Raw genomic sequence first — 12,217 nt, forward strand, 5'->3', positions numbered from 1 at the left:
GTTGCGAGTCGACGCATTTTTTTCCGCCTGGTTTTTAACGTCGCTCCTCCGGCGAGGGGGGGACGGGTCGTTCTGCGGAAAGATTAGCCTAGTTGGAGGACTTATCAGGTGGGAGAGCGTTTTTGCGATCCCTCGTATCGCCCCTTGCTCCGGAGTTTTAGAGCCTTTAAGCCTTTTACTCGCTGGGCCCGACGAGGGGCCGGTTTAACCGGCCTTATGACCGACTAAACGGCTAAACCTGCCAAAAATGGTTAATCGCCCGGCTGATTAACTCGCCTGAGATACCGCGGTCCGAAAGCTCCGGTGGAAAATTACAGTTTGGAGAAAGAGCGCCGCGCCTTCGAAGGCGCCGCCCGAGAGGGCCTTATGGGCGAACCGGGCCCCGAATGTGGATTCGCGGGTAGAACGCCGAAGAAAGGGTGTCGGGAGGCCCAAAAGACTCGCAGTGCTCGAATCGCGCAATCCTCGAATTAGACCTCGGGCCCATTTCCCGCGTTCCTCCCGATCGCGGAGAGGGAACGAGGACGGTCCTCCATATAGGGCCCAATGGGAAAGTGAGTCCAAGCTCGGGGCCTGACATCTCCGAAGTTTTTGTTATCCAGCGCGTCGATGGCATAAGTCAGGGCCGAGTCGTGGGATCCATCGATCGGGGCCCAAAGTCGACCCCGTATCGACATCGGGCCCATTATCGGAGCTCGAATTGCCTCCCTATTATGTACACACGTTCTCCGGGCGTGCATTCCTGCAGAGTTCACCCTGGTTTCTCAGAGGGTGACGGAGGGGGAAAAGTTTCCGCTTCGTCTTATCGCCGGGAGAGGCAATCCAGAGTAAACTGACGGATTCCGATAAGGCGGGACTGCGGTCTGTCAACGGAGACTCCGCTCCGTTTTACTCCATTTTTACGCGGCCGCGTCTCGGGGCCTGATGGGAAGGAACGCGGTTAAGGCCCAAATCGAGCCCTCGAGGAGCATTTAATAAGGGACTCGGTTTATTAAGCGATGATTCTCTCTGCGGGCACGTCGGGAATAATCGAAAACGGGCCTTCTGGGCCCGGGACGGGCCCCACGCTTCCGGCCTTACGGGCCGAAAAAGGTGGCCGACACGGGTCCCCGTTGTTGCGGTTTGTGGAAACAATCACCGGGTTGTTGAAAACAAGGATATGAATGCATAAACAGCCGAGTTAACACGGGGGCCCGGCGTGTCTGGGCCTTTTTGCCGGTGTCCTCCCTCAAAGGGGCCGCGAGGCCCCGGCGGGGGAGAGCCCGGGCCCGACTTGTGTCGATAAATACGATCGATGTCGCCGTTAGTCCGAGTGGGCCCAACGTCCTCTGTCGTTTCTATTTTTTCCCCTTTCCCTTTATTCCCTCCCCTTTTTACCCGCTCCCTTCGCTCGCTTTCCGAGCGGCCTGGCATCTCCGGCACTCGGGCCCCGCGCCGCGGCCGTGGGGCCCGATCGGGCCCCTCGCCGGGACCTCGCGGAAATTCCTCCTTTCTTGCCGAAACTCCGGGACTTCCTCCATCCGAGGGCCGCGTTCCAGGGGCCCTTAGCGGCGAGGGTGGACCGATTTGCAAAAAGCCTAGGGCCCGGGAATTCGATCCGGCCCTAGGGCCCCGCGACGCCCGGGAATGGCCTCTTCCTCGAATGCCCTACGGGACGATTCCCTGAAGCTGCAACCAGGAATCATTTTTAAATTACACGCCATTACGGGCCCCGTTCCTCGCCATTACCGGCGTCGCCTCTTCCACGTATTCGCCGACTCTCAGAAAATCCGGAAGGACCTTCCCGCCATCTTGGATTTCCTCTCCTTCCACCCACGTCCGTCCGTCGGCTTAGCCAAGGGCGTGAAGCCGGTTCGACACATAATAACGCCTCGCTTTTATTATCAACGCTCGCTCGAGTTTAGGAAAGCGCGACGTACCGGGCACACTCGCCGCTGGAAAGTGCGTACGTTCGCCGGTGACGTCACCGCGCGGTCTCGCCAGGCCAGGTTGTTTATTATTTATAAAGCCCCTGGGCAGCCGGGCCACCGGTTCGCCGAGGTGTGTACGCGCGTACGGTCTACGCGCGCTCTGGGTGGAAGCGCGAAAGCGTCAACGCGTGGACGCGCTTGTTCACGCCTGGAGAACGCCTCGCCCCGACCTCCCGTCGACGCTCGACGTCGTGACGCGAATAAAACCGTCCGAGAAACTCTGCTCCACGTATATTTATTCCCACGAGTATGGAGAATTTCCCTGAGGCGAGGAAAACATCGAGATTTTCGTCGCGGCGCATCCAAGATGGCGGCCATAGCTCTGCGCGTTCTCGTGATCCCATCGCGGTTCTCTCGGAATATCGTAGACCCTTGACGCGCCGCGACGTCGCGACGCGAATAATATCGTTCAAAGAACTCTACTCCACTTACATTTATTAACGCGAGTATCGAAAATCTCCCCTGGAACGAAGGAAACTCCGGATGATTCGTCGTGTCGTCCTAGACGCGGAAGTCGCGGCGCATCCAATATGGCGGCCGCGTCCCTCGCGCGTCCGTGACCGCGTCGCGGCGTCCTCGGGACCCTCTACGATCACCGATCGCCCCTAAAAACCGTACCTTACGAGCCATAAAGTCGACGGCTATCCGCGGGACGTCGCAGCCCGGTCGGCCGTTTCGCAATTAACGGCTTTGCCGGTGGCGCCCGGCGTTTTAACTCCGGGTTAACCTCGTCATCCGGAACGGAATGCTTGGAACCGGTTCCCTGGTGCACGCCGTTCCACGGGGCAGTTCCACGAGGAATCGCGTCGCAGTGTCCCGAAGGATCGATCGCACCCCCGCGAGAAACCCCAACGAAGACGGTACCAGCGCCGCCATCTTGGTCCCGCGGTCTCTGCTCTCGGAGACGTCGAAAACCTCTTCAACTCTTTCCGTTCTAACCTCACTTCCGCGGGAAAAATCCACACCTTCCCGACGCGGTTTCGGGAATATCCGACGGTGGTTGGCGAACCGTCCTTAAGTCACCTTAAGTCAGTTTAAATCCCCCTAAATCTCGTGGAATCGCCTTAAATCCCGCGACTCGTTAGGATGGTGCTCGATTGTCCGGCGCAATTAAGGGGGATTATCCGGGACGGTGACTAACGAGAGGCGCAATCAGCCACGGCGGTTGCCTTTCGAGGTGATTTGTTTAAGTCGATCGGTGAGCGTCGCCCGTTGCGCTTCCTCATAAGGCGAGCCGTGTTCGTCGCCCGGCAGGGAGTGCGAAGGAACAAAGAGGAGAGGCACCGAGAGGTACCCAGAGGAACCGGGAGAGGCACCGAGGGGCCAAACACCTGCTGTTCCCGGCATTGTCTACTCGCCTCCCCGGGCCCTCTTCTTCCTTTGCCTTCGCCGCCTCCGAGGGGAATCCTTGACGCGTCTTCGCCCTCCAGCCTCCCGAAGAATTATCCCCCAGAAAAGAATGACTAAACGCGAGAAGGACGCCGAGGAGACGCGACCGACGATCGCCCTCGACGAGACAAGATATCCTGAAGAGGACGTTTAGGAATGCCGGATATTTTAGTACAGATTTAGGCGGCCCTTTTTTTTTTTTTTCTTACGAGGGCCTTAAGACCCCTAAGGTCTCCCAAAGCGATCCGAGAAGTTATCGCCAAGATGGCGGTGGTTTAGCCGGATCACGCCGTATCTCCGGATTCCCGGGGGACGTGCGAGCCTAATTGGAGGTTACGACTGTTGCGAGGAGTTGCAAATTTACGGATGAAGCCTCGTCCTCTTATCTAACCTAACCCGAAGGGAAGGGGAGCAAGAAATTGGTGCTCTGCCACTCTCTTGCCTCTCTTCTTCATCCTCTGTATATTATCCTCGGTTCCATTTTTTTTTTAAGCAGGTACCAAAGCACTAATTGTTTATTATAAATTTTTTCCCTTTTTGCTTCCAGGATGCCGAGATAGCCCCGATGTGGTTCCGGTGAGGAGACCGCGATGGCAGCGGCCCCGCCGCTGGTCCCCGGCGACGTTGGAAGAACCTCGACCTCCATCACTAGAGCCTTCTTCAGGGTCGACCTGGAAGGGACCGCCGGTCGGTAGAGGGCATGCGAGCTCATCATGTTCAACCACTACCGCGGCCCGCGAGCGCTGACGACACCTTGCCTCTTCGCCGCCGCCATCCTCTTGGTGGTTGTCGGTAGCTACGACGTGTCCGCGGACCTCAACTCCGAATTCGTCAAAGGAAAGAGTGAGTATAGCGGAGAGGTATATACTTTTTGCGATTATCCTGGGAACATTGGTATCGTTTTAAAATGCATACAATATGTATGTAACATATGACATTGAACAATATGTCCGCGCACCTCAACTCCGAATTCGTCAAGGGAAAATGTGAGTATAGAGGAGAGGTATATACTTTTTGCGCTTATCCTGGGAACATTGGTATTGTTTAAAAATACATACAATATGTATGTAATATATGATATTGAACGTGCAGTGCTAGTTCCATGAAAGCGTCTCCGAGGTTGCCCAACATCCTTTTCGGGCGGGCCCTAAAGTCGGTCCCCGAAAGTAGAGAGCGACGACTCGAAAGTAGAGAATTCGAGGTATCGTGGGCGTAGGTTGCTCGACCTAGTCCACCTTAGGCCCTTTTTGGAGAAGGTGGAAGCCGAGGTGGAAGCACTCCCACGGGAGGAACTTCCTCTCCGACCTCCTTACGCAATTAGACGAGCAAAGAGAGAGAGAGAAGGGACTGGTGGAATCCGGGCCAAATACGGAGCAGAACGTTCCACCGGTACTCTTCCCTTCTGTCATTCACCGTGAATCTCGTTACCATAATTTAATAACCGGTCGAATCAAAACCCGCCTCGCCGCGGCCATAATTAAGTGTCTCCAATGACATTGACACCGGAGCGGCACCAGCTGAAAATCTCGGTTCCGGGGCAGGGGCCCGTCGTGGGCCTTTCCGCGGGAAAGCGTGGGCCCGAAACGACCACGTGACTGTTAGGGCTGACCCAGATCGGGCGTTCTCTTCGTTTCGAGTCTCCTCCACGAGGAAGGGAACCAGTTTCGATGGGTTCGAAACTCGTTCCGGGCACCTCTGGCCCCGGGTACCTACCGCGCGACGGGGCCCGGGCCCCGAGGCGAAAAACGAGCCCAGGGGGTGATTAATCCCTTTTTCTGATTTATCATTCGCTTCATTAAAATGCAATATTTCATCGATTATCATACTTTTCGTGCGGCCGGCCCGTCACCCGGTTCTTGTCCTTCTAGGTACCCGCGACTAAACGAGTCCCAAATACGGAGGTAACGTCGCCTTTTTTCCCGAATTTCGAGGGGGCTTCCTTTTAATTTATCGGCCAGAAGTCTCACGAGAAGTCGTCGCCGTTTCCCGGCGAGATCTCGGGCATACTGAGGAGAGCGGGCCCAAAAGTGGGCCCCCGGTATCGGGCCCGCGATATCGGCCAGAGTGGCCGTAATAAAGGCTTTCGTTAAAGCCGGTGATTTATCCCCTTCTGGGACTTATCACCGGGCCCGACTAAAGTGCGGCCCCCTCCTCGCCGAATCCCGGAGTATCACTGGGCCCGTCACTCGGGCCCACCGCCTGCGGAGAAAGCGCGGTCCCCGAGCGGATCGCTCGCGGCTTTTTGCCGGCATAAACCCCGGCGACGTCCCGCGGCAGGGCCGCGGCGGATTCCGCGCGCGGCAATAAGGCCGAGGTGCCGGGTCCTAATTCGCAAAAAAAGGCCCCGAGACGAGGGGCCTCTCGGACGGCGATTTCTCTCCCCGGGGCCAATTCATCGCCGGAGATATCGGCCCGAAGTGCCTCCATAAAGGTTTCCATTAAAGCGATAAGGGCTGAAAGCGAGTCGCCTCCATTAGCGAGGAGCTTCTCGTGAGTTACCGGTCGTTGCCGCTGAAAGCGCGCCTCCACCTCGCGGAATCGCGAGTGCACCTCCTCGGCACCTTCTTCAAGACCTTCCTCTACCACTGATACCCCTCCCCGAGGATCGGAAATTGTTGCGATGATTTTTTTTTTTTCGGACCAACTTATAAAACACTAAAGATACCATATCGGGAGTCGTTACAGGCGGTCGCGTATGACGCGCCATTGATGACTCCCACTGTCTGAATCGACTAGTGTCTTACAAAACGTCGCGGAAACGTGTTTACTGCACCGCGAGGCGAGTGGGCCGCCGTTAATTGCTGATGTCACCAGCCCCGAGCTGACGTCGATTTAACAGTCCCCTGTTACCGCCGTTACCGGAGACCGTAAATAGTCCTGCCGGCCTTATCTGCGCGGTAGAAATGGGGTTACATGGGCATCGATTCCCGTATAAATTACGCGCTCGATCGAACGGTGTCCCCCCGCAACGCGGATAAATCCCAAGGAAAGTCTCTCGGAAGGGATCCCTGCGGTTTCCGCTAATTGACGATGTCGTCACCGCCCCGGGCGACGTCGTTCGGGCATCTCCTGGACCGCTACTTGAGGCTACTGTTATACGTTCGTACGTATATAGATTTAGGAATTTACACGTTTACGGCGACGTATATCTCGCCGCCGATATATGGTCGCCTTGGAGCAAGACCACGGGACGCCGAAAGCCCACGCGGGGACGCGCACAATGCGCGCCGCCATCTTGGAATCGACATCGTATGTACGATCGTTTCGTAAGACCTTCCCGCCTTAATAGACCGCTCCCGGAATATGGGAGGCGGATTGAGACGTCGAGCTTCCGAGGGACCTTTTTTGTCCAGGAAGTATGGCCAACCGACGTCCGGAAGGACGCCGGTACTCGTGTAAACGACATCGACGACGAGCGCCAACACGCGTAGATAGCACTGCAGTGGGCGAGCTTTGTTCGGGTGTCGGTCCGGTTGCCTTTGGGGAGGCATTCTCCAGGGACGTTAAAAAGGGATCCCTGGAGCATCCTCGAAGGACGGAGTTCCCCGGTCCCAGTACTTACCCCTACTGGGAGCTGCCTCCCTCCACCAGTCGCGCTCCGCGTCACGTGGCCGACTGAGCGAGTGATGGGAGGCAGCGCCGGCCAACCACGGCGAGCCGCGCTGCGCGCGCATACTACTATCCCCTCCACTTCCCAACTCCTGCTCTTGGTGGGGGGTACACCGCATCGGTCAAGGCATTGAAAAAAAAGTCTCACCGGGGCCGTGATCGGTGTCGTCGGCAGCTCGTCTAATCCCCAGGGGAGGGTCCCCGATAGCGCTTTTTATTGGGACGTTTCCTAGCATATCTTGCAGCCGTTAAGTAGCTTACACCGCGGACGGATCCGCTATGTAAATGCGGCTTAACGCGAATTCCATTAAGCTGGGATTCCTGATCGCGGGCTGTACACAACTCACACGAGGATCCGGATGCTGCATCCCCGGATCTCCCCCTGAGATGTTCTTCTAATCCCATTTTCATTTACCTTCGTTATCGGTCCTCGTTCCTACGAATTTATCGAGAGGTCCTGGCGAACGTGCCGCGGAATTTATGCGGCAGGACGCAAACTCGATTAAGGGGGTTTAATATCACACCGCGGCGCGATAGTTCATACCGGGTCCCGTTGGGGCATTAAGGCGCTACACGTGCCGCACCTGGAGTTATTAATCGCTTCCTCGGCGCGTCTCGCGCCTCGCGAGAAGGCCAACAGGTGGCGGGATCGAACGAACGCTCGCAATTAATTCGATCCCCATCTCGCGTCATCGACCTATCGGCCGGCGCCTCGGCCGCGCGGAACGGCGGAATCGGTGGAACTCGTAAATCGATCCGAACGGGTTCCACCTGCGCGTGCGCGCCACCTGGAGGGAATTCTCCGACACGTCCGCCCGGAAGCCTTCCGAAACCCTGCAAACCTGATTCCCCGGAATTCCTCGCGCTCCCGTTAACGACCGGCCTTTGGTCGGCGGATGAAAGTCCTTCTGCGTGTTTGTCATTTTTTTTTTCTTTCCCTACTTAACATTTTCACTTTAATTAAATTATTCACCGCCAACGGGGATTCCGGATTCCTCGGATTCCACGTTATGGCAGGAAATCGAGACGACCTTTTTAGTGATTTTCTGGAAAGTAAAAAAATGAATCTTGGGATTTATAGGGAGGGATCATGGGGTTCCTAGGATAAGAGGAAAGTGTTTTCCCGGCCGAGGAAACGCGGAATGAGGGAGACGTTACGCGCTACCCCGTAAAGGCAGTGGAAAGCCGTTTGCCACTGGATGCGGCTCGGCCTGCGGAAAAGTGGATCCGAGCGGCTGACACGCGGAACGTGGGAAACCGAATTTCTTGCCGAGGCTGCGTTTGCCCGATGGCCCCCGGCACTCTAATTGCGCCGTAATTGTCTCCGCCGTTCCATCACGACGAGGGATCCCGACTATTCCCATCTGCCGCATCCAGCCGGGGCGACGATCCATTTTTTATCGGGGTCCTTTTATCAAACCTAGCCGAAGATACGGGAATACATCGAGAGCCCGAGTCCGTTGAATCCGACGGAAAGTAGTCTATGCTCCGAGATGAACGAGTCGCATTTGACTATCTTTCCCCGATCTACCTCGGGTCGCATTATCCCCAGGGCAGACGGATAAAAGGCCGCCATCGGGGATTCAAAGTGCACGCCGAGGACGTCGCCGACATCGGGGTTTACGTAACTAATATGAAAATCGGAGGCGATCGACCGAGCGATCTCCGTCGACTCGTAAAGAGGCTGGGATCGTTGAATCTAAACACCGCGGAGTCCTTGGACGGTTCCTGGTCCAGGAGTCGAGGAGCCCAAAGAGGGTCTCGCGACTCCGTCTACGCGGAATCCGCAGAGATCGAGAGCGGATACTCCCACGAGCGAATAGGCATGCCTTACACGCGCGCGATTCCGCGTCCTTCCGATCTGGTGGACGTGCGGTCTTCGCGCGAACAGGGGGCGAGCTGACAGGGTGGTCGAGGGCACGCGTGACTACGCGCACAAAGCGCATCTCGGTGCATCTCGAGATGCATCTCGAGATGCGCCGACGAATGCCGCGGCCCAGTTGCGGGCGATTTGTCGAGGATGCTCGACGAGGCTCGACTTGGGGCAGGTCGCGGATCCATTCTTGCTCTCGCTCCGAGGCCATCGATCGCCAATAAAGGGGGACTCTTGACTTATGCATCCACTCGGCGGCTCCATTCACCGTGCCGGATACGTCTCACCTTCGCGACAACGTTGTTTCGCCTCCGAGTCGAATCTGCATAAGTCCGCTTCTGGATCCGAGGCGCAGCCTCCGAGGCGGTCCATCCTCGTCCCGAAGCTGCCTGACGGGTTGACAGGAATAATGATCGAAATCTAACGTAACCTCCAACTCGTGTTCTTGACGTTGCAAAAATATGACATTGGCGAAAATGTGGAAAATTGGAATTTTCAGTGATTTTTTTCAATTTTTTATTTGCGTGGTTTTCGAGAGCGAGCCGAGTCGGAGGATGCGACTTTACTTGGCTGATGGACGCGGCGCGGGTCCACCTGCTTGGACCAGAATTTGACCTTTTGTCGAGGGCCCCTCGGAGATGGGCCTTAAGGGGCCCGCGCCCTCGGAGTGGCCGGGCCGGTCGGGCCCGCTGCCGGCTGCGGCCCGCCGAGGTGAGACTCGCTCGGGCAGGGGGGCAGAGCGGGGTCGGACGGGGCGGCCTCGGGAGCCGGTTGGGCCTCAGGCCCAGGAGTATCGGCACGAGCGAGAGGGGAGAACAAAGCGCATTCCACGTGCCGTCATTTGTTCCTTGTCCGAGCTCTGCCCTCGGTACTTCGCCTCGATTCGTCGGCGCTGCTTCTCCGGAAAACCCGGGCCCAAACCCGGGGCCCGAGCCCGGGTGGAACCGAAATCCAGGGGAATAAGTCCCGCGATCGCGACTCGAGGAAGCGGACGGGCTTTCTTTATTATGCGAGAAGATGTGGGCCCGAGCTCGATCGCTGGGCCTTACCTTCGTAGGAAGTGAGCGAGTGCCCGACGTAAGGCCCCGAGTCCTCGTTAAACCTTCGAGGGTCAATGAATCGCGGCTTGATAAATGGAACGTCGCACTCGGCCGATGTTCGTAAACATTTTGCAAGCCGTTTTATGCGCCTAGATAGGAATTGCGGAGGGGCCCAGAGGGAGGGGGGCGAAAGGGCCCGGCTTCGTGGTATAAGTCGTACGCATACGTTACAACCCGTGGCACAACCGTCTCAGGTCGTAGCATTAATAGCTTTATGGTTTATTGCTTTCGAGTCTGCGGTCGAGCTCCTCCGTTCCCTGTCGGGCCCCGCCGCGTGTCGGGGCCCGCTGACGTTTTTACGCCCGCGGACGGCCAACGTCGAGAAACGCGCATGGGACTCGAGCGTAAGGAGTTCCACTTTCGAACGCAAGGAGTTCCACTCTCGAAGACTCAAAAAGAACTCGAACCCATAAGGCCCATTATAAAATTCTGCAGAGTTCTCGCCCAGACCTCTCCGCGGAGACTCAAGGGCGTTCTCCAAAATGGCCGCGGTGACTCTGGCCGCGGCCCGCTGTGGTTTTTGGCCATAAGGCCCAGACGAGGTCGACTCGAGATTTTATTGGGAAATGAAAGAACTCTTCCTCTCGGTCTCTATTGTTCCTTCGACACCTCGACGCCGAGTCCGGAGCCGCGGTCGGTCCCTAAATTGCCCCCCCGTCCGGGGCCCACTCGCGGGCCCGGGCGCTTATTTCGCGCCTTTACGATACGCCGTATACCGGCCTTTATTTCTGCAGATATTTAGCCTTAGGCCCGGCCTAAGAGCGAGGTATCGATGTTTACGAGCTCGGTCGAGCGGCGCCGCGACGGCGTGTGCGGTTCCTTCGTATTACTTTGGGCCCGCCATTAAGGGCCCAAAGTGCCGCCTCTGGAGGCGGCGGGCCCACGAAACGCGCGCCGAGGTGCCGCCGCGTTTCGCCAGCTCGTATTCTGGGATAGAAGGGACCTTTTACGGCCCGTCGAATGGGCCTTTCCGAAATCCTGAGCCATGTACATACATGTATTATGTACCACGTATCTGTGTACATTTTCATTTATCCTAAACGGTCATTTCCGAGTTCCCAGGTGAAGGGGAAATGGCTAAGGCAATTTCCAACCCCGAAGCATCGGGCCCCTTTAGTCGAGCCGAGAGGCGCCTCCAGTAATTCTCTAGGTCTGGAGAAGCCGAGAGTAATTACCCCGAGTAATTGCAGCACGTCCGTAGTTGACGCCCCCAGGGCCGTAATCGATACCTTGCCGGGTATTGTTTTCGCGCCGGGCCCTCGTAAATTCGACAAAACATTCCTTCTTCCCCTGGAGCCGCCATTTTGGAAACCTCGGTCATGGCGAGGGCGCGTTGCCCTCTTTCGCGTTTTCCGTGCCCTTGAGGAAAAAGAAACGTGGATAGATGGAGGTGTACCTCCGTAGAGGGAAATTTAAGGGAACCGCCGATAGGTCCCGAGGTCCTGGAGCTAAATCCTTCGGGATCCGCCATGGAAATTATTCCCGGCCGCATAAATCTGCCTGGAAACGAGTCTCTGACGTCGAGTGGCGCCACGGGCGGCTGGAGAACTGGAGAACGCGAACGGTGCTGGATGCAATTTTTACTCCCCTCCCTCCGGGAGGCTTATCCTCTGCAAGGAAGACAAAAGCAGCGCCGATAAATCTCCGGGAACGCGAAACTCCACAAAAGAGCACTGGGGGAAGATAACCTGGAAAATAATACAAAATAACCTACGATCACCTCTGACCTCGCACCCGTCAGGATGGGATTCGTTCAGGCTTAGATTGCGGATAGATTTTTAAATTGCGGTTTTCCACCTCGGAGATGCATCGCTTGGGTCGGTCGTGCAAGTTCGAGGTGACATTGAGCCTGCTTGAAAATGATTAACGTTAATAACACAACGGTGTTTATCTTTGCGCAGTTTGCATCGGCACCAATGGCCGCCTTTCCGTGCCGTCCAACAAGCAGCACCACTACCGGAATCTTCGAGACCGGTACACCAACTGTACTTACGTCGACGGCAACCTGGAGATCACCTGGCTTCAGAACGACACCGTGGACCTCAGTTTCCTGCAGTACATCAGGGAGGTCACAGGGTACGTCCTCATCAGCCACGTCGACGTCAGGAAGATCGTCCTGCCGAGGCTGCAGATCATCCGCGGTAGGACGCTCTTCAAGCTCAACATCCACGACGTCGAGTTCGCCCTCTTCGTCACCATGTGCCAGATGTACAACCTGGAGATGCCGGCGTTACGCGGTAATTAAATCTATCCGATTTAATCAGACGTGAAGGAGG

General features: G+C 56.7%; 1 protein-coding gene across 4 annotated transcripts in view; it reads left to right on the forward strand.

The window, feature by feature from the left end:
• Positions 1-12,217, forward strand: part of LOC105700571 (epidermal growth factor receptor) — an 82,484-nt gene that overhangs the window by 62,817 nt on the left and 7,450 nt on the right. For 3 of the 4 annotated variants that reach the window (XM_012426530.1, XM_012426533.1, XM_012426532.1), the window contains exons 2-3: positions 3,907-4,202; positions 11,843-12,178. In XM_012426530.1, the coding sequence (XP_012281953.1) occupies positions 4,073-4,202; positions 11,843-12,178 (466 nt within the window). In that variant the 5' untranslated portion in view covers positions 3,907-4,072. The remainder of the gene's footprint in view (positions 1-3,906; positions 4,203-11,842; positions 12,179-12,217) is intronic. The other variant, XM_012426531.1, reaches the window with a different exon arrangement.

Source organism: Orussus abietinus, unplaced genomic scaffold (assembly GCF_000612105.2).
Source record: "Orussus abietinus isolate OABI.00-Male unplaced genomic scaffold, Oabi_2.0 scaffold2, whole genome shotgun sequence".
In the NCBI taxonomy this organism is placed as follows: Eukaryota; Metazoa; Arthropoda; class Insecta; order Hymenoptera; family Orussidae; genus Orussus; species Orussus abietinus.